The sequence below is a fragment of the Symphalangus syndactylus genome, chromosome 13 (genome assembly GCF_028878055.3).
Source record: "Symphalangus syndactylus isolate Jambi chromosome 13, NHGRI_mSymSyn1-v2.1_pri, whole genome shotgun sequence".
NCBI classification, from domain to species: domain Eukaryota; kingdom Metazoa; phylum Chordata; class Mammalia; order Primates; family Hylobatidae; genus Symphalangus; species Symphalangus syndactylus.
This window is the reverse complement of record NC_072435.2, coordinates 118,126,050-118,147,466: the sequence shown is the minus strand read 5'-3', so window position 1 is coordinate 118,147,466 and position 21,417 is coordinate 118,126,050. Positions and strand designations below refer to the sequence as shown.

The 21,417-nt window shown below is 45.2% G+C and overlaps 1 protein-coding gene across 7 annotated transcripts in view; it reads left to right on the top strand.

Moving 5' to 3' along the window:
• CLIP1 (CAP-Gly domain containing linker protein 1) overlaps positions 1 to 21,417 on the top strand; it is a 145,486-nt gene that overhangs the window by 27,931 nt on the left and 96,138 nt on the right. For all 7 annotated transcript variants that reach the window (XM_055236957.1, XM_055236954.1, XM_055236956.1 and 4 more), the window contains exons 2-3: positions 8,281 to 8,471; positions 11,428 to 11,999. In XM_055236957.1, coding sequence (XP_055092932.1) covers positions 8,387 to 8,471; positions 11,428 to 11,999 — 657 coding nt within the window. In that variant the 5' untranslated portion in view covers positions 8,281 to 8,386. The remainder of the gene's footprint in view (positions 1 to 8,280; positions 8,472 to 11,427; positions 12,000 to 21,417) is intronic.

Sequence of the window (21,417 nt, the reverse complement as noted above, 5' to 3'; positions counted from 1 at the left end):
TTAGTATTATTATGAAAATAGTTTTGATTCTGTAAAAGGGTCTCAGAGGTTCCCTAGGAGTGCACCGACCACACTTTGAGAACCACTGTATTATAGTAACGAAAGTCATAGACTGGGCACAGTGGTGCACGCCTGTAATCCCAGTGCTTGGGAGGCTGAGGCGGGAGGATCCCTTGGGCCCAGGAGTTCAAGACCATTCTGGGCAACGTGGAGAAACCCCATGTCTACAAACATATTTAAAAATTAGCTGGGTGTGGTGGCATGCACCTGTAGTACTAGATACATGGGAGGTGAAGGTGGGAGAATCGCTTGAGCTTGGGAGTTAGAGGCTGCAGTGAATTGTGATCGTGCTACTGCATTCCAGCTTGAGCAACAGGGCGAGACCCTGTCTTAAAAATCAAGTCACGATTGGCAGGATGATCTTAACCGTCAGCTTTGTAAGCTTAGAATCTCTCTCTCTCTCTTTTTTTTTTTTTTTTGAGACGTATTGCCCAGGGCTGGTCTCAAACTCTTTGGCTTAAACAATCCTCCTGCCTCGGCCTCTCAAAGTCTTGGGATTACAGATGTGAACCACTGTGCCAGCCAGAATCTCATTTTTTAAAAAAATCATTTACTCAGAGATTAGATTCTTGAATCACACAAATTGAGAGATTGTAGTTTATAAAAAATAACTGTGTATTTATAATCAGAGAAATGCTGAAAGGATACTATCCTCTTTGGTCACTGTTGAAAATCTAAACTGTAATCTGAGCATAGAATTTTGGAACACTGACTTGACTATCCAAATGCCTATTTTTATCCAGCTTTGCGATCCTGACAAACCTTTTCCATAACAATGGTGTACGTGCTCCACGGACGCACTGTCTCTTTTCAAGAGAACCTTTTCCCATTGTTAGTCAATAGACATTTTCTTCATAGCTTCCTTTTTCTAGACTTTTTGGACTATACTTCTTTTTAGTTTGGCAACACATAGTTACGTTTCTTCATTTTGATGTATTTTCTTTTTTTTTTTGAGATGGAGTCTTGCACTTGCCCAGGCTGGAGTGCAGTGGTGTGATCTCAGCTCACTGCAACCTCTGTCTCCTGGGTTCAAGCGGTCCTCCTAACTCAGCCTCCCGAGTAACTGGGACTACAGGCGTGCAACACCACGTCCAGCTAATTTTTGTATTTTTAGTACAGGGGGTTTTGCCATGTTGGCCAGGCTGGTCTCGAACTCCCGACCTCAGGTCATCCACCCGCCTTGGCCTCCAAAAGTGCTGGGATTACAGGTGTGAACCAATGCTCCCTGCCGAGCCCAATTCTTGATTTCTTTCCATCTCAAACTCTTTAAACTCTTGACCTCTGTAATTCAAGTTGTGATCATGAAACTTGTCTATCACCAGCCTCTTCTCTGCATTCTCTTTCCCTCCTTGTTATGCTAAAACTTGGATGGCCTCTGAAGATACTGCTCTTCACCCCTCTGAAGAGGGCTTCTCAGGGGAAGGTACATGGGGTAGCTGACCATGTTGTTTCTTGCTGATACGTTACTATTTCTTCATCCTTCAAACATTCAACATCCTTTCAAGTGCTGCCACCTGTTACCCCTCCTGCAGCTGACATCCACTGACTTCAGTCTCTTCCTTTCATTCCTTTTCACTTTCCCTTCCTTCTTACTGTCAACACCTCCTCCTCCAAATATAGACGTGGGCAGTCCTACCAGCAGTCCCTTCAATACTCAGGCCTCTGAGTTCCATCCTGTGGTCAACGGGATGAAACTTCTCACTCTAACCACCACCCCCTATCCTTTGACCCCTTGCTATTCAGAGAGGTGGAGGGTCCTCAAAATGGCAGCATTAATACCCCCCGGGAGTGTAAGAAAGCTGAAGCTGCAGTTTGTGGCAGTTTAGGTTGTGGTTGTGTGGGACCAACTTGGACGTATTTTAGGAACATAGAAGAACAGGGAAAGGCTGGGAGGCTTCAGATGAAAACCCTGTAAAACCACCCAGAGCAGTCCCTACAGGCCTGGAACCTGGGATGATAGTTCAGGAGGGGCCTGGAAGTTTCACAAGATCCTGGGGAGGTTTGCATGCACATCTGAGCATCCAATGTCCTCGCTGCAGCAGCCCTTCATCCGTTGCCCTCACGCCTTTTCACTCTCAGCTCTACTTTGCCTTCACGTCCCTTTTTACCCATCTCAGATGTCCTGTCCCATTTTTCAAACACGCTTTAAAAATTACCATCGACCGTGTGCGGTGGCTCATGCCTGTAACCCCAGGACTTTAGTAGGCCAAGGCGAGCGGATCACAAGGTCAAGAGATTGAGACCATCCTGGCCAGTATGGTGAAACCCCGTCTCTACTAAAAATACAAAATTTAGCTGGGCGTGGTGGTGGGTGCCTGTAGTCCCAGTTACTCAGGAGTCTGAGGCAGGAGAATCGCTTGAACCCAGAAGGCGGAGGTCGCAGAGAGCTGAGATTGCGCCACTGCACTCCAGGCTGGCGACAGAGCGAGACTCTGTCTCAAAAAAAAAAAAAAAAAAAAAAAAAAAAAGAAATTGCCATCAACTCACTTGTATCCCTTCCAGTTTTAACTTAACTGGCAAATTTTGATTATGGTTGAATTTAGGTATCTTCTTTGTGTCTGTGCCTGAGCATAAATGTGTTAGAAAAGAAAAAAAACTAGACAGAATGGTTTCACTTTATTTTTTATTTTTATTTTTTGAGATGGAGTCTTGCTCTGTCACCCAGGCCGGAGGGCAGTGGCACGATCTCGGCCCACTGTAACCTCCGCCTCCTGGGTTCAAGCGATTCTCCCAGCCTCCTGAGTAGCTGGGATTACAAGCGCCCGCCACCATGCCCGGCTGATTTTTTATTTTTTATTTTTAGTAGAGGTGGGGTTTCACCATGTTGGCCAGGCTGGTTTCGAACTCCTGACCTCAGGTGATCCACCTTGGTTTTACTTTAACCTCACAAACCTCACGTGATACCTACTGCTACTTGGTAGTCCTACTATGGTTCCCTAGTAAGCTCCCTTTTCTCTGCTGCGAGACACGTGTTGTGTTCTCAGCACTCACTCAGCCACCCAGAGCTTTCTCCCTTCCTGCCCACCTGGCTGCCGAGAAGAGGGAATAGTGTCTTTTGCACAGTAGTTCTTCAGGAAATATTTGTTGAATGAATGGATGACCATCTTGTGGGTAGATTTTCTTTTTCTTTTTTTTTTTTTTTGAGACAAGGTCTTACTCTGTTGCCTACGTTGGAGTACAGTGGCACAATCTTGGCTCACTGCAACCTCTGCCTACCGAGTTCAAGCGATTTTCGTGCCTCAGTTGGGATTATAGACACGCGCCATCATGTTCGGCTAATTTTTGTATTTTTAGTAGAGATGGAGTTTCACCCTTTGGCCAGGCCAGTCTTGAACTCCTGACCTCAAATGATCTGTCCGTCTCAGCATCCCAAGGTACTGGGATTACAGGCATGAGCCACCGCACCCAGCCTGTGGGTAGGTTTTCTTCAGAGCTAGTGTGTTAGGCAGAGTACCAGGTCCCAGAGAGTGCCACCACTTCTTCTTTTTTTTTTTTTTTTTTTTTTTTTTGAGACAGAGTTTTGCTGTTGTTGCCCAGGCTGGATGCAATGGCGACTCACTGCAGCCTCCGCCTCCGGGGTTCAAGCAATTCTCCTGCCTCAGCCTCCCTAGTAGCTGGGATTACAGACGCCTGCCACCATGCCCAGCTAATTTTTTGTATTTTTAGTGGAGACGCGGTTTCACCATGTTGGCCAGGCTGGTCTCCGAACTCTTGACCTCAGGTGATCCGCCCACCTCGGCCTCCCAAAGTGCTGGGATTATAGGTATGAGCCACTGCGCCCAGCCCTAGAGTGCCACCACTTCTTTGAGTGACCTTGGGAAGGTCACTTAACCTTGTAGATCGTCATTCTCTTTATTCCTGATTGGACTGATGGTAATTGCACACCTACCTTCACAGCTAAAACTTGAGACACAGGCAGTTTTGTATTTGTGCTATGTGAACTCTTGATACCATACATATGTAGGTCATTCTCATAGTAGCAGAACTGATGTTTTTCATCTTGATGTGTGACATCTCCTAAGTTTTAATATTAAATTTAGTGAAAAGAGATGAACTTTGGAATCACAATACCTGTGTTCGCATCTCTGCCACTGAGCTGAATGACCTTAGGAGACAGGTGATGAACAAATGAGGAAACACATCTGTTAATTTCTTAATTTCTGCAGCGCTTCTTCATTTGTAAAGAAGAGGTAATAATAGTGGCTAATTCATAGTATTGTAATGCTCAAATGGGATAGGAATTCACATAAAAATTATTTCTGAATTACAATGTTCTATGTGTTATGGTCCTTACATGTTGGGAGGGTGGGGGAGAAGGGTAGTTTGTCTTATTTATTTATTTATTTATTTATTTATTTATTTATTTATTTTATTTTATTTTTTTTTTTTTGAGACGGAGTCTCGCTCTGTCGCCCAAGCTGGAGTGCAGTGGCACGATCTCGGCTCACTGCAGGCTCCGCCCCCCCGGGGTTCTCGCCATTTTCCTCCCTCAGCCTCCCGCGTAGCTGGGACTACAGGCGCCCACCACCTCGCCTGGCTATTTTTTTTTTTTTTTTTTTTGTATTTATAGTAGAGACGGGGTTTCACCATGTTAGCCAGGATGGTCTCAATCTCCTGACCTCATGATCCGCCCGCCTCAGCCTCCCAAAGTGCTGGGATTACAGGCATGAGCCACTGTGCCTGGCCGTTTGTCTTATTTTAGGTCCAAATCTCCTGATTCATTGAGCACAAGTGTCAAAAATTCAAATATGCTCAGCTTATTAGTGAGGCAACAATGCCTTTTTTTAAATCTTTCGCACATTTTTTGGAATTGATTAGTTTCAATGTGACATTCACTGACCTTGAAACATTATACAGAGATGTTGCCTCTTGGTCATTGCATGTTGTGGGTACCATGACAAAGACTTTGATCTTTTGTTTTTCAGTGATCTTTTGTTTTTTTGAAGCAAGCCTGACATGCCAGTCATTAGTAATGCATGAAAAAGAAATTATAAATTGGAAGATTTAAAAAATCAACACTGGCGTTGTTGCTGCTAATTCTTTTATTGAGACAGACTAGATTTTTCTCCTTCATTAAACCTTGGTCACAGTTCTTCGCGTTAGGATTCAAGGAACACAGATGGACCGAAAACCAGAGGCATGAGGATTGGACAACAGAACCCTAGACAGAGCTTATGATTAGTCTTTGGTTTGTAATAACCACATGCTTCTGTGTTTTAGGCGGAGGCTTGAAGATGGTCAGATTTTTGTGAGTTTATGATACTGAGCTGCAAGATTTGAAAGTTCCCTCATTAGGTCTTGTGGCCGTTTTCAAAATTCCTCTTTAGGGAGTGCTTGACGTGAGCCCAACAGCTCCCTGTTTTGCGCAAGTGAAATAATTTAAGGAGCATTTTGTTCTTTCATTTTGTTACCATAAAAGGTTTTCCAGAACCACAGTGCCTGCTCTGTCTGTTCTGTCAGTTCTACCTGGCCCTTGTCACTCTATGATGTTGGCCCAGGGTGAAGAGTAGGGAAGGCCCTAGGGAATTTCTACACTTAGTCTGTTTGCATCCTTCTGAAATTTTTTGGACATAGACATGGCGTTTGTTGGCTGAGTCTAAAGGAGACTTGGTCAATCCCTTCTATCTGTCTGAGGCAGCAGCAGGAACAAATAACTCTGCTTGAAACTTGCAAGCTGTGTGGTGAGAGTCTGACGGTAAAGCAGGTGGTTTCAAACCTGACTCTGAATCAGAACTACGGCCTTAGTGTAGGGACTCCCACCCGGATCTCTTTCCCTCATCACTGATGGCAGTGGTGATGGTGGTAATGGTGGTGAGGAGCTTGGGAATTTTATATTCATAATCATGATAGTGACTTCTGTCTTCAGGTAAGTGCCAGTTCTTACTCTGTCCTTCAGAATCTTCTCCCAGACCACACTTATTTATTTATTTATTTATTGAGACATAGTCTCACTCCGTCGCCCAGGCAAATGCCGGTTCTTATTCTGTCCATCAGAATCTTCTCCCAAACCACACTATTTATTTATTTATTTATTTATTTATTTATTGAGACATAGTCTCACTCTGTCGCCTAGGGTGGAGTGCAGTGCACGATCTCGGCTCACTGCAGCCTCTGCCTCCTGGGTTCAACCAATTCTCCTGCCACCTGAGTAGCTGGGATTACAGGCGTGTACTACCACGCCTGACCTCTGCCTCTGTTTTCACATGGCCTTCTTTCTATGTGTTCTCATCTTCTTTTTTTTTCTTTTTCGAGGTGGTGACTCGCTCAGTTTCCTAGGCTGGAGTGTAGTGGCGCAATCTTGGCTCACTACAGCCTTCATCTTCTGGGATCAAGGGATTCTCGTGCCTCAGCCTTCCAAGTAACAGGGACTACAGGAGGCACGCGCCACAATGCCTGGCTAATTTTTGTATTTTTTTTTTTTTTTTTTGAGACAGAGTTTCGCTCTCGTTGCCCAGGCGGGAGTGCAGTGGCACAATCTGGGCTCACTGCAACCTCTGCCTCCTGGTTTCAGGCAGTTCTCCTGCTGCAGCCTCCTGAGGATTATAGGCATGCGCCACCACGCCCAGCTAATTTTGTATTTTTAGTAGAGACAGGGTTTCTCCATGTTGGTCAGGCTGGTCTCGACCTCCCGACCTCAGGTGATCCGCCTGCCTCGGCCTCTCAAAGTGCTGGGATTACAGGCGTGAGCCACCACTCCCGGCCGTAATTTTTGTATTTTTAGGAGAGACGAGGTTTCACCACGTTTACCAGGCTGGCCTTGGACTCCTGACCTCAAGTGATCCATCCACCTTGGCTTCCCAAAGTGTTGGGATTACAGGTGTGAGCCACCGCGCCTGGTCACTTCTTCTTATAGGGATGCTTTTCATTGGGTTTTGGGCCTACCAAGGTAATCCAGGATGATCTTATCTCAAGATTCTTAATTATATCTGCAAAGATGCTTTTTCCAAATAAGGTCACATCCACAGGTGCTAGGGGGACATGTCTTTGGGGGAGGGCACTGTTCCATCCACTGGAGGGGGCTGCAGGTACCTTTGTCATCCCTGGCCAGATTCTTTGCCAGTGGCTGGCGTTGGCTGTGAGGAAGACAAGATGGGAAAGTGAGGCCTGTGCTTCATCATCCAAGCTCTGCTTGCAGAGAAAAATGCAGAACATTGTCATTTGACAGAGTCATTAAATGGCAGCATTTTTCTCTTTGAATTGTTCTGTTTTTAGGTATTATGTCTGAAAATATTTCCCTATATTCCAAAACCCCAAGGTAATCTTCAAGTCACTTTCTGTGGAGTTGAAGAGAATATGACAGGATACTATTTTACTTTAGTCCAAAAGTCATAGATTCATATCTGGTCTTGAGTAAACCAGCAGTATATTGTGTTTTTCTAGATAGAAACAAGGTAATTTTCCCTCATCACCTCCCAGATAAGGCTTTTTCTTACATAGTTTTAATCTTCCTGTAGTTTAACATATATATAGTTTTATATTGTAAATTGCATAATTCTGTGGATTTAAAAAATATAGCTAATACAGGCTTGTTGTAGTAAAACTTAAGCAATATAGAAATGAAAGTTAAAAACTGAAAGCTTCCTTTTTCTCCCCCCATTATTTGGTGTAGATTTTTCTGAACCCTCTTTTATGGATTGTGTGGGTTTTAGGAGCTGTTCTGAGCTAAGAACATTAGATGTATAAAACAAAGCAAATACTTTGTTTATCTTAACTGCTTGTTTTTGTTTTTGTGTTTTTTGCTTGTTTGTTTTGAGTCGGGGTCTTCCTCTGTCGCCCAGGCTGGAGTATGGTGGTGTGATCATGGCTCACTGCAGCCTGAAACTCCTGGGCTCATGAAATCCTTCCCCCTCAGCCTCATGGCTAATTTATTTTTATTTTTATTTTTGTAGAGACAGGGTCTTGCTGTATTGATCAGGCTGGTCTGGAACTCCTGGCCTCAAACAATCCTCCTACCTTAGCCTCCCAAAGTGCTGGTATTACAGGTTTGAGGAGTGGGTCATGGCACCCGGCTAACTGCTTGTCTTGAGGATAGTAAATTGCCTTTAAATCCATTTCAGCAGCATTTTCATGTGTTTAACAACCAGAGTCTTCTAGGTTCCTAGGTTCAGCCTGGAGATGGATTATTGTCAAATAAAAGGAAAGCTTTAGTCTGTGAAAGCTACCTGTTGTTCCTACTTGCTCCTGTAGATTATAAAATTTTTTATTTATTTCTCTTTGCAGATTTAATCCAGAGACTGACTTCACTATAGAACCCACAGTTGTATCAATGGTTGGGGAAAGATAGTGGCAACAGGCAAAGGAGAAACAGCTCTGACATAGAAAGAAAATGAGTATGCTAAAGCCAAGCGGGCTGAAGGCCCCCACCAAGATCCTGAAGCCTGGAAGCACAGCTCTGAAGACACCTACGGCTGGTAATACTTTACGCTTTTCCTTTATGACAAATGAATTATCCTATATGGAGACTTCAATTTGATTTTTAATTTTAAAACATTATTTTATATCTGTTCATATTCTTGAAAATATTTGAAAGATTTTTTTTTTTTTTTTGAGATGGAGTCTCACGCTGTCACCCAGGTTGGAGTGCAGTGGCGCAGTCTCGGCTCACTGCAGGCTCCACCTCCTGGGTTCAAGCGATTCTCCTGCCTCAGCCTCTCGAGTAGCTGGGACTATAGGTGCGCGCTACCATGCCCAGCTAATTTTTGTGTTATTAGTAGAGATGGGGTTTCACCATATTTGGCCAGGCTGGTCTCGAACTCCTGACCTCGTGATCTGCCCGCCTTGGCCTCCCAAAGTGCTTGGAATACAGGTGTGAGCCACCGTGCCCTGCTGTTTTTTTTTTTTTTTTTTTTTTTTTTTTTTTTGAGGTGAAGTCTTGCTCTGTCACCCAGGCTAGAGTGCAGTGGTGCAATCTCAGCTCACTGCAACCTCCACCTCTGGGGTTCAAGCGATTCTCCTGCCTCAGCCTCCCCAGTAGCTGGGATTACAGACACACACCACCACACCCAGCTAATTTTTGTATTTTTAGTAGAGATGGGGTTTCACCATATTGGCCAGGCTGGTCTTGAACTCCTGACCTCAAGTGATCTGCCTACCACAACCTCCCAAAGTGCTGGATTATAGGTGTGAGCCACCATGCCTGGACTGAAAAAATTTTTAATTGAAAGACATAAAATTGGCCGGGCACGGTGGCTCACGCTTGTAATCCCAGCACTTTGGGAGGCCGAGGCGGGTGGATCACGAGGTCAGGAGATCGAGACCACGGTGAAACCCCGTCTCTACTAAAAATACAAAAAATTAGCCGGGCGTGGTGGTGGGCGCCTGTAGTCCCAGCTACTTGGAGAGGCTGAGGCAGGAGAATGGCGTGAACCCGGGAGGCGGAGCTTGCAGTGAGCCGAGATTGCGCCACTGCACTCCAGCCTGGGTGACAGAGCGAGACTCCGTCTCAAAAAAAAAAAAAAAAAAAAAAGACATAAAATTTTATATGTGGAGAGCTTAATGAATTTTTGTGGTGTTTTTTGTTTCTTTGTTTTTGAGACAGGGTCTCACTCTGCCGCCCAGGCTGGAGGGCAGTGGTACTATCATGGCTCTCAGCGTCCCAAGTAGCTGGGATTACAGGCGTGCTCCACCACGTCCGGCTAAATTTTGTATTTTTAGTGGAGACAAGGTTTCACCATGTTGCCCAGGCTGGTCTTGAACTCCTGACCTCAGGTTATCTGCCTGCCTTGGCATCCCAAAGTGCTGGGATTACAGGAGTGAGCCACCATGCCAGGCCTGGTTTGTTTTTTTTTTTTTTTTTTGAGATGCTGTATTGTTCTGTCATCAAGGCTGGAATGCAGTGGCTCAATCTCGGCTCACTGCAACCTCCACCTCCCAGGTTCAAGCGATTCTCCTGCCTCAGCCTCCAGAGTAGCTGGGATTAATGGCGCCCACCACCATGCCCAGTTAATTTTTTTTTTTGAGACGGAGTCTCGCTCTGTCGCCCAGGCTGGAGTGCAGTGGCGCGATCTCGGCTCGCTGCAAGCTCCGCCTCCTGGGTTCACGCCATTCTGCTGCCTCAGCCTCTCTGAGTAGCTGGGACTACAGGCGCCCGCCACCACGCCCGGCTAATTTTTTTTTGTATTTTTAGTAGAGATGGGGTTTCACCGTGGTCTCGATCTCCTGACCTCGTGATCCGCCTGCCCAGTTAATTTTTGTATTTTTTTTTTTTTTTTTGAGACAGAGTTTTGCTCTTGTTGCTCAGACAAGAGTGCAATGACGTGATTTTGGCTCGCTGCAACCTCTGCCTCCCAGGTGCAAGCGATTCTCCTGCCTCAGCCTCCCGAGTAGCTGAGACTCCCGAGTAGCTCCACCACGCCTGGCTAATTTTGTATTTTTAGTAGAGATGGGGTTTCTCCATATTGGTCAGGCTGGTCTCGAACTCCCGACCTCAGGTGATCTGCCCGCCTCGGCCTCCCAAAGTGCTGGGATTACAGGTGTGAGCCACTGCACCTGGCCCTATATTTTTTAGTAGGAATGGGGTTTCATCATGTTGACTGGGCTGGTCTCAAACTCCAGACCTCAAATGACCCGCCCACCTCAGCCTCTCAAAGAAGTGGGATTACAGGCGTGAGCCACTGTGCCTGGAATAGTCGTAGTTTTTATCAGCTTCAATTGACTACTCGATTGTGGAGTAGTGCTATTTAGTGAATGTGAATGGATATTTGCTCATGATGTGCAGGGTGGTGGGTGTAGCAAATAATGAAATCAGACCAATTATGAATATAGGCCTGGAAAAAGACTGATTTTATTTTTTTCTTGCTTTGACTTTTTCTAATCTTAATTGCAAGTAAAGGAATAAACCTCAACTACCAGTTTGCAGAGTTTAGCAGCATTGAAGATGGTAGTGAAGGATCAGTTATTCTTGGCTTCCTTGTTTAAAACAAAACAGCAAAAAACACTTTGGTGAGGCACAGTGGCTCATGCCTGTAATCCCAAAACTTTGGGAGGCTGAGGCGGGAGGTTCATCTGAGGTCAGGAGTTTGAGACCAGCCTGTCCAACGTGGTGAGACCCCGTCTCTACTAAAAATACAAAAATTAGCCAGATATGGTGATGCACATCTGTAATCCCAGCTACTCAGGGGGCTGAAGCAGGAGAATCACTTGTACCCGGGAGGTGGAGGTTGCAGTGAGCCGAGATCACACCACTGCATTCTAGCCTGGGCGACAGAGTGAGACTGTCTCAAAAGATCAAAAAACAACACTTTAAAACACCTTTCTAAGAATTACAGGCTACTCTTGTGGGCTGTTTGGCTTTCTCTAGTTTTTCTTTAAGTTAGAGGTTGTCTGCTTGAAAATTAAATCGGATCTCTTCTGATCTTTTGTTTTCAGTTGTAGCTCCAGTAGAAAAAACCATATCCAGTGAAAAAGCATCAAGCACTCCATCATCTGAGACCCAGGAGGAATTTGTGGATGACTTTCGAGTTGGGGAGCGAGTTTGGGTGAATGGAAATAAGCCTGGATTTATCCAGTTTCTTGGAGAAACCCAGTTTGCACCAGGCCAGTGGGCTGGAATAGTTTTAGATGAACCCATAGGCAAGAACGATGGTTCGGTGGCAGGAGTTCGGTATTTCCAGTGTGAACCTTTAAAGGGCATATTTACCCGACCTTCAAAGTTAACAAGGAAGGTGCAAGCAGAAGATGAAGCTAATGGCCTGCAGACGACGCCCGCCTCCCGAGCTGCTTCACCGCTGTCCACTTCTACAGCCAGCATGGTGTCTTCCTCCCCCGCCACCCCCTCAAACATCCCCCAGAAACCATCACAGCCAGCAGCTAAGGAACCTTCAGCTACGCCTCCAATCAGCAACCTTACAAAAACTGCCAGTGAATCTATCTCCAACCTTTCAGAGGCTGGCTCAATCAAGAAAGGAGAAAGAGAGCTCAAAATCGGAGACAGAGTATTGGTGAGTAGAGAAACATTCTGAGGTGATTTTGTTGAACTGAAATATAAACACCAGTGAGTGGTTGAAATACACATATCAGGGCTGGGCGCGGTGGCTCATTCCTATAATCTCAGCACTTTGGGAGGCTGAGGCGGGTGGATCACGAGGTCAGAAGTTCAAGACCAGCCTGGCCAAGATGGTGAAACCCTGTCTCTACTAAAAATACAAAATAATTAGCCAGGATTGGTGGGGGGCACCTGTAATCCCAGCTACTCAGGAGGTTGAGGCAGAGAATTGCTTGAACCCGGGAGGCGGAGGTTGCAGTGAGCCGAGATTGCGCCACTACACTCCAGCCTGGGCGAGAGAGTGAGACTCTGTCTCAACAGAAAAAAAAAAAAAGCCAGAAATACACACATAGGATACTCCTTGGCTCAGAGTCTGTTCTGGAGGGATGACCACTCTTTTATAGAGAAATTAATCAGTTCAGTTTTTTGGGTAACTATGCAACAAACTAGAATCTGGCCGTGCAGTTTGCGTCTAGAAAGAGCATAGGTTTGCAGTGAACTATTCTAGTTGTATCTAGCAGTTTAGCTAAAAGAATATTGAGTTTATAATTTGTAAATATTTTATTATTAAAAATTTTCTTTGCTGGGTGCCGTGGCTCATGCCTGTAATCCCAGCACTTTGGGAGTCCCAGGCGGGCAGATCACGAGGTCAGGAGATCAAGACCATCCTGGCCAATGCGGTGAAACCCCGTCTCTACTAAAAAATACAAAAAATTAGCCAGGCCTGCCTGTAGTCCCAGCTACTCAGGAGGCTGAGGCAAGAGAATGGCCTGAACCCAGGAGGCGGAGCTTGCAGTGAGGTGAGATTGTGCCACCACACTCCAGCCTGGGAGACAGCAAGACTCTGTCTCCAAAAAAAAAAAAAAAAAAAAAAATTTTTTTTTCTTAATCTTATATGGCTCCCTGTTGGGGACTCGAACTCCAGTCTCCATATGACAGGCAGAAACACTCACCACTATACTAACAAGGAACTTGTAAATATTAAGGTAACTGTGGCCAGGTACGATGGCTCATGCCTGTAATCCCAGCATTTTGGGAGGATCACTTGAACCTGGGCGACAAAGTGAGACCCCCATCTCTATAAAAAATAAAATAATTGGCCGGGCGGGGTGGCTAACTCTTGTAATCCCAGTACTTTGGGAGGCTGAGCGGGTGGATCACTTGAGGTCAGGAGTTCAAGACCAGCCTGGCCAACATGGCGACACCCCGTCTCTACTAAAACTACAAAAATTAGCCAGGCGTGGTGGCAGGCACCTGTAATCCAAGCTACTCAGGTGGTTTAGGCAGGAGAATCACTTAAACCCAGGAGGTGGAGGTTGCAGTGAGCCAAGATCACGCCACTACACTCCAGCATGGGCAACAAAGCAAGACTCCATATAAAATAAAATTAAAATAAGCTGGACATGGGGTCACACGCCTATAGTCCCAGCTACTCAGGAGGCTGAGCCTGGGAGATGGAAGCTGCAGGGAACTATGATTATGTCATGGCACTCCAGCAAGACCCTGTTTCAAAAAAAAAAAAAAAGAGTAACTTTATTGACAAAATAAGCTCAGAAATGAACTTAGATGTGTTTATAAAAATTGAATTTTTTTTTCCCCTTCTGATTTTTAATTTTTGGTTTAGTGAAATTATGTGGGTGTGTATAAGATTCTGCTACCTTAAATGGCTTGGAAAACTCAAGGCATCGGAGGATGTTACTTAAGAATTTCTGGGCCAAGGCCAGGTGCAGTGGCTCATGCCTATAATACCAGCAGTTTTGGAGGCCGAGGCAGGCATACCACCTAAGGTCAGGAGTTCAAGACCAGCCTGGTCAACATGGTGAAACCCCATCTCTACTAAAAGTACAAAAATTAGCTGAGCGCAGTGGCACACACCTGTAATCTCAGCTATTTGGGAAGCTGAGGCAGGAGAATTGGTTGAACCCAAGATGGGCAGGTTGCAGTGAGCTGAGATTGTGCCACTGCACTCTAGCCTGGGCAACAGAGTGAGACTCTGTTTCAAAGAAAAAAAAAAAAAAAAAAAAGAATTTCCGGGCCTTTCAAATGATAAGGTTTAGATTTAGGAAGAGGAAGGAAATGTACAGTAGCTACTGTTTGACTAATAAGCGGAAATGCAAGGTCTACATGCTCTACATTCTAGAACCTCTGAATTTAGTGATTTTTTTTTTTTTTTTTTTTCTTGAGACGGAGTCTCGCTCTGTCGCCCAGGCTGGAGCGCAGTGACGCAATCTCGGCTCACTGCAAGCTCCGCCTCCCGGGTTCACGCCATTCTCCTGCCTCAGCCTCTCCGAGTAGCTGGGACTACAGGCGCCCGCCACCACGCCTGGCTAATTTTTTGTATTTTTAGTAGAGACAGGGTTTCACCGTGGTCTCGATCTCCTGACCTCGTGATCCGCCCGCCTCGGCCTCCCAAAGTGCTGGGATTACAAGCGTGAGCCACCGCGCCCGGCCGATTGTTTTTTTTAAAGAGGGGCAGCGTAGCATAGTATAGTGCTAAGAAGACAAGCTAAGTCCCTGCTTTGCCTTTGGGACCTCAGTGAGGTATTTAACAACTTAGTTTCCTAACCTCTATAAGCGAGGCTAAAGTGCTGCATTTCGACCATATTTGGTATTTCTAGGATGTGATGTCAGGTTCTTGAACAATTTGACTGACGCCCAGCTGTTGTGTTTCATCATGGTTGTCTCATGCCTTGGACTGCATGTTCTGTGCTGAATTTTTAGCTCATGACCATATATGAGGAGGTGACTTGTCAGCTTTTTAGATTTGAACTGACAAGCTTTATCTTTCTATGAGCTACTCCCCAGGGCCCTTACACTAAGAATCTTAGAATACAATTTTCTTGTTCTCGACACTCTTTTTTTTTTTTTATTTTTGGAGACAGAGTCTCACTCTGTTGCCCAGGCTAGAGTGCAGTGGCAAGATCTCAGCTCACTGTAACCTCCGCCTCCCGGGTTCAAGCAGTTCTCCTGCCTCAGCCTCCTGAGTAGCTGGGATTACAGGCGCCCACCACCATACCCAGCTAATTTTTGTATTTTTAGTAGAGACAGGGTTTCACCATGTTGTTCAGGCTAGTCTCAAACCCCTGACCTCGTGATCCACCCACCTTGGCCTCCCAAAGTGCAGGGATTACAGGCGTGAGCCACCGCGCCTGACCACAAATTTTTTTTTTTTTTTTTGTATTTTTAGTAGAGATGGGGTTTCCCTGTGTTAGCCAGGATGGTCTCGATCTCCTGACCTCGTGATCTGCCTGTCTCGGTCTCCCAAAGTGCTGGGATTACAGGCATGAGCTACCATGCCTGGCCTAACTTTTGTATTTTTAATAGAGACGGGGTTTCACCATATTGGCCAGGCTGGTCTCAAACTCCTGACCTTGTGATCTGCTCTCCTTGGCCTCCCAAAGTGCTAGGATTACAGGCATGAGCTCAACACTTCTTATACAGGTCTTTGATACTGTGAAAGGGGAAAAATATCTTCCTGAGAATTAAAATATTTACAAGATTTGTTTTGCTTGTGTTTGAACCTTAAATAACTATAATTCATCCAGTATGTGCTTTTTTTGTGTCTGTCTTCATTTGCTGAACATTATTTTTGTGAGGTTTGTCTATAATATGTAGAAGTGAAACACACACATAGTGGGGTCTTATATATAGGCCATTTTCATATTATGCTTTTGTAGATTGTAGATTGTAGATTTGGGGCATTTGTATGGAAGGAAATACAGGTCTTAATTTAAAACAGTAAGCTGCTGTTTGGTATTATACTATTTGGATGTACTATACTTAATTTAGTCATACACATTTAGATTGCACCCATTTTTCCCCTAGAAATGATATTTGAGTCAAGGGGTATAAATAATTTAAAATTGTTGATAGATATTGCCAAATTGCAATCCAAAAAGCCTTTATTTTTGTTTCCACAAACGGTATACAAATATGGCCTTCTTGGTAAGTTTTTTTTTTTTTTTTTTTTTTAGTCTTACTGGTGCTTTTTTTCACCTTGTTTATTAAGTTAGTTAAAGCTCTTTTTTTAGATTTATTTACCATATTAACTTTTTTTTTTTTTTTTTTTTTGAGACAGAGTCTTACTCTGTCCCCCCAGGCTGGAGTACAGTGGTACAATCTTGGCTCACTGCAACCTCTGCCTCCTGGGTTCAAGCGATTCTCATGCCTCAGCCTCCGGAGTGGCTGGGACTACAGATGTGCGCCACCACGCCTACCTAATTCTTTGTATTTTTAGTAGAGATGGGGTTTCGTCATGTTGCCCAAGCTAGTCTTGAACTCCTGAGCTCAGGCAATCCACCTGCCTCTGCCTCCCAAACTGCTGGGATTACCGGCATGAGCCACCACGCCCGGCCCTTATTAACTTTTTAAATTAAATTTTTTTTATTTTTATTTTTTTGAGACGGAGTCTTGTTGTCACCCAGGCTGGAGTGCAGTGGCGCGATCTCGGCTCACTGCAGGCTCCGCCCCCCGGGGTTCATGCCATTCTCCTGCCTCAGCCTCCCGCGTAGCTGGGACTACAGGCGCCCGCCACCACGCCCGGCTAATTTTTTGTATTTTTAGTAGAGACGGGGTTTCACTGTGTTAGCCAGGATGGTCTTGATCTCCTGACCTCGTGATCCACCCTCCTCGGCCTCCCAAAGTGCTGGGATTACAGGCATGAGTCACCGTGCTCGGCCTAAATTTTTTTTGTTACCGTAGGTTATTGGGGAACCAGTGGCGTTAGCTTACGTGAGTTAAGTTCTTTAGTGGTGATTTGTGAGATTTTGGTGCACCCATCTCTCGAGCAGTATACACTGCACCTAATGATTTGATTTCTTCTATTTTTCTCAATCCTCTTATCGGTGCCTTAGAACCTCAAACCTATGAGCCTGGTTGTGACCTTGCATTTACAGTGAGTGTTTCTTCATTGTCTACTTGGGGAATTCTTGGGTTCTTTTTGGGCGGGAGTTTATGCTCTGGGGAAGTTGTTCTTTACCTGAAATCCATTTGCCTAGATTGCTGATATGGAGTAGTTAGTGGCAGGATTTGCTGTTTTGTATGGTCCACAATTGAGAAGACTCCAGATAGTCACATTTAGTTAAAAGCCCCTTTTGGCTGAATCTTGAGATCTTTTCTAACACAATGGATTTTACTTAGCTTACTTCCTTTGCGATGAGATTTGCTGCAGATTTGAATAATTTTTTTTTCTGATTTTAGTCGTTTTTTTTTTTTTTAATCAAGATGGAATCTCGCTCTTTTGCCCAGCTGGAGTGCAGTGGCATGATCTCAGTTCACTGCAGCCTCTGCCCCACGAGTTCAAGCGATTCTCCTGCCTCAGGCTTCCCAAGTAGTGTAGCTGGGATTACAGGCACCCACCACCACACCCGACTAATTTTTTTTTTTTTTTTTTTAGACCAGGTTTCACTCTTGTTGCCCAGGCTGGAGTGCAATGGTGCAATCTCACTGCGACCTCCACCTCCCGGGTTCAAGTGATTCTCCTGTCTCAGCCTCCCGAGTAGCTGGGATTACCTGCATGTGCCACCACGCCTGGCTAATTTTGTATTTTTAGTAGAGATGGGGTTTTTCCATGTTGATCAGGCTGGTCTCAAACTCCTGACCTCAGGTGATCTGCCCGCCTTGGCCTCCCAAAGTGTTGAGATTACAGGTGTGAGCCACCACATCCGGCCTGTATTTGTTTTTTTTTTTTTTTTCCCATAGTGACGGGGTTTCACCATGTTGGCCAGTCTGGTCTCGAACTCCTGACCTCAAGTGATCCACCCACCTTGGCCTCCCAAAGTTCTGGGATTAGAGGCATGAGCCACTGTGCCCAGCCAAGTTTTTTTTTTTTCATTTTTCAGTTTCCCAGAAGTTCTAAAGTTCATCCCCTGTAACCTTTTAGGATTATCCAGGAGGGAAATACAGGGCACCTCATGCTGCTGCAGAGAAGCTGCGTTCGGCAGCTTTTTCCTGTTTGCGCACAGCAGACTCAGTGGGGTCACATTTTAGCAGGTCATCGTTGTTAGTGCTCTTCCTGCTCCTTGCTTTCAGTTGTGAGAGGGTTCCCCAGTTTTCCTTTTGAGGCTTGGAAACACAGGAAACCGTCCACCCGCCTGTCAGATCCCATGCCTCTGGTCTTGCTGTCCATCCTCCTCGCCTGTGTCCTGTGGCCCTGACTGCTTCGGGTCGGGCCATCATCATCTTTACCTGGACTTGCAGGGCACTGTCCATGCCACTTCCCTTGTCTCTCCACACCTCTATTCTTTGCGCAATTACAGAGAGATTCAATTAAAATGTCAATTTGGTGACGCTGTTCCTTTGCCTAAAATCTTTTTAGTAGTGCCCAGTCTGCCTACAACGTTGGCTTTGATTTTCACAATGTTTGGAGTGTTTTCTATGGTGCTCAGTAATTGGGCAGTGGTTTCTTTTTGTAAACCTGAGCCAATATCTTAACCCCAAAGGTGCCGAATTTGGTATCTGTCTAGCCTTGAGAACTTTGTAGAGGCTCTTGGGGCTTGGGAGTTGGGAGCGTTTCTGCGTTGAGGAGGCCATGCCACTGCTTTGGGACTTGGGGAGAGGGAGGTTTGTCTGCAGGCCTGAGTACTGAGTGCCAGTGTTGTCTTATTACTGGATCACATCTCCTAACTTTTAACAAGCAAACTTTGCTAGTATTTTGGTCAAGTGGGTGCCATATAAAAGACTGCTTCTGGTGAGTAAATATTCTGCATTTTATCAACCCCCAGGGTTAGAAGAGGTGATTTTTTTTTTTTTTTTTTTTGAGCCAGAGTCCTGCTCTGTTGCCCAGGCTGGGGTGCAGTGGCATGATCTCGGCTCACTGCAACCTCTGCCTCCCAGGTTGAAGCGATTCTCCTGTCCCAGCCCCCCATGTAGCTGGGATTACAGGCATGCATTACCCTTTCCTGTGTCTTGATATTCTTGGGGTCCTGGATCCTGTGGAAGCTCAGATGCCTTTCAGAAGCGGAGATTAAGTAGTTCCGAGACATAAAGTGCAAGTCAAGTATAACATCATCTTTTAGCCAAAGCGTCTATTCATAATTACACATCTTTTGTTTACCTGTCAGTTCTAGGGAGTTAGACTTATGAGAGGGTATCTGTTATATGTCATCTGCTCTTGTCACATTTATTTTTAAGGGGGTTTACTTAATGTCACCTGTTAGAGATTTGGAGATTCAAAATGATATCATAAAAGGAATAAAGTAACTGGGACTGTTTATTTAGCCTAGAGAAAATATGATGGCTTTATAAAGGCTGTGTTTAATACTCTGCAATTCATTCAGAAAATATCCTGAGCATCTGCTATGCACTGGAATTTGTTCCAGGTGTTGTAGATATGGCACCAACGAAGACCAACACATCGTGATCTGAAGGGGCTCCTCATGGCATTAAAATAAAAATGGAAACTCCTTCCTTGGACTTGCAGTGCTGCTTGTTCTCTGGACCCTGCCCACCCTCCCTACCTCTTGTCCTTCTCACCCGCCTTTCTCACTCTGTTTCACTACACTGGCCCCTTTGCTGTTTCTTTTCTTTCTTCTTCTTCTTCTTTTTTTTTTTTTTTGGAGATGGATTTTGCTCTGTTGCCCAGGCTGAAGTGCAGCGGCGCCACTTTGGCTCATTGCACCCCCTGCCTACAGGGCTCAAGCAATTCTCGCGCCCCAGCCTCCTGAGTAGCTGGGGCTACAGGCGTGAGCCACCATAGCTGGCTAATTTTTGTATTTTTAGTAGAGACAGGGTTTCGCCATGTTGCCCAGGCTGGTCTTGAATTCCTGTCCTCAAATGATCTGTCTGCCTTGGCCTCCCAAAGTGCTGGAATTACAGGTGTGAGCTACCGTGCCTGGCCCCCTTTGCTGTTTCTAAACACCCAGACTCATTCCCACTTTAGAATGTGTTGTTTCTTCTGCTTGGGATGTTTTGTCCCCGGTCTCTCGTGGTCACTTAAGTCATGGCTCAAATGTTACCTCCTCAAGCATCCCTTCCTTGGCCACCCCAACTAAAGACACCTTCTATGGCAGTGTCACACTACCCTGTTTTATTTTTTTCATAGCGCTCTTCACCAGTTGAAATTATCTTTCATTTTTTTACTTGCTTATTGTCCATTTCTCCCTGACCAGAATTTAACCTCCATGAAAGCACGGAAACTTTCTGTCTCATTCACTGTCACACCCACAATACTTAGGACAGGGCCTGGCACATAGTAGGAGCTCATTAAATAGTGTAGAGAGAATCAGAGGGTTTTGAATACATTCGTCACTTTATACCCATGAAGGAGAGAGTAAAGCAGGGCAAGCAGAAGTCGACTTAGGACCAGTGAAGATTTTACCCTTCTCTGTAGGAGAGTTGCTGGAAGGTGAACTGGCCCTTCCTGGAGGTAATTTTATTACTTGAGGTAATCAAAAGTGGCCAGACGTGGTGGCTCACGTCTGTAATCCTAGCATTTTGGGAGGTCAAGGTGGGTGGAATCAATTGAGGTCAGGAGTTTGAGACTAGCCTGGCCAACATGGTGAAACCCAATCTCTACTAAAAATACAAAAATATTAGCTGGGCGTGGTGGCGCATGCCTGTAATCCCAGCTGCTTGGGAGGCTGAGGCAGGAGAATCTCTGGAACCCGGGAGGCAGAGGTTGTAGTGAGCTGAGATCATGCCACTGCACTCCAGCCTGGACGACAGAGCGAAACTCCCGTCTCAAAAAAAAAAAAGTACCTGTGCTTTGGCTCTTTCATGTCACAGGCAATTAAGTTTTAAGTGAGGCTTACATTTGTATTCAGCAAATACCAGCTAACCATGTTTATTTTATTTTATTTTTTATTGAAGTGCAGTGGTGTGATCTTGGGTCACTGCAAACTCTACCTCTGGGGTTGAAGTGATTTTCCCGCCTCAGCCTCCCAAGTAGCTGGGATTACAGGTGCTTGCCACCATGCCCGAGTAATTTTTGTATTTTTAGTACAGACAGAGTTTCAGGCCTGTTTCAAAACTCCTGACCTCAAGTGATCTGCCTGCCTTGGCCTCCCAAAGAGCTAGGATTGCAGACATGAGTCACCCCACCTGGCCTCCATGTTTACTTTTTAAAATAAGCTGTTTATCTTGGAATATGGCAGATAAGAAGCCACCTTAGAAGACTGCTCACAAAATTCCTGTGAAACAACCCCTCATTACTGCTCTTGAGACATTTTATAGCTTTATGCACTCAGGCACTGTGAGAGTAAATGACTTGCTGAGAACTGGATAATGAAGAGATGAGAGAGTCCAGAGAGGTTTGTTTCTGTTTCCTGTTTGTAGACCCACTCATTAACCCAGCAAGAATTTATCAGTGTTTTTATTTTTTACAGGAAGGGTATTTGTTTCTATTCCCACAGCATTTTGTAGAAACCTCTTGACGC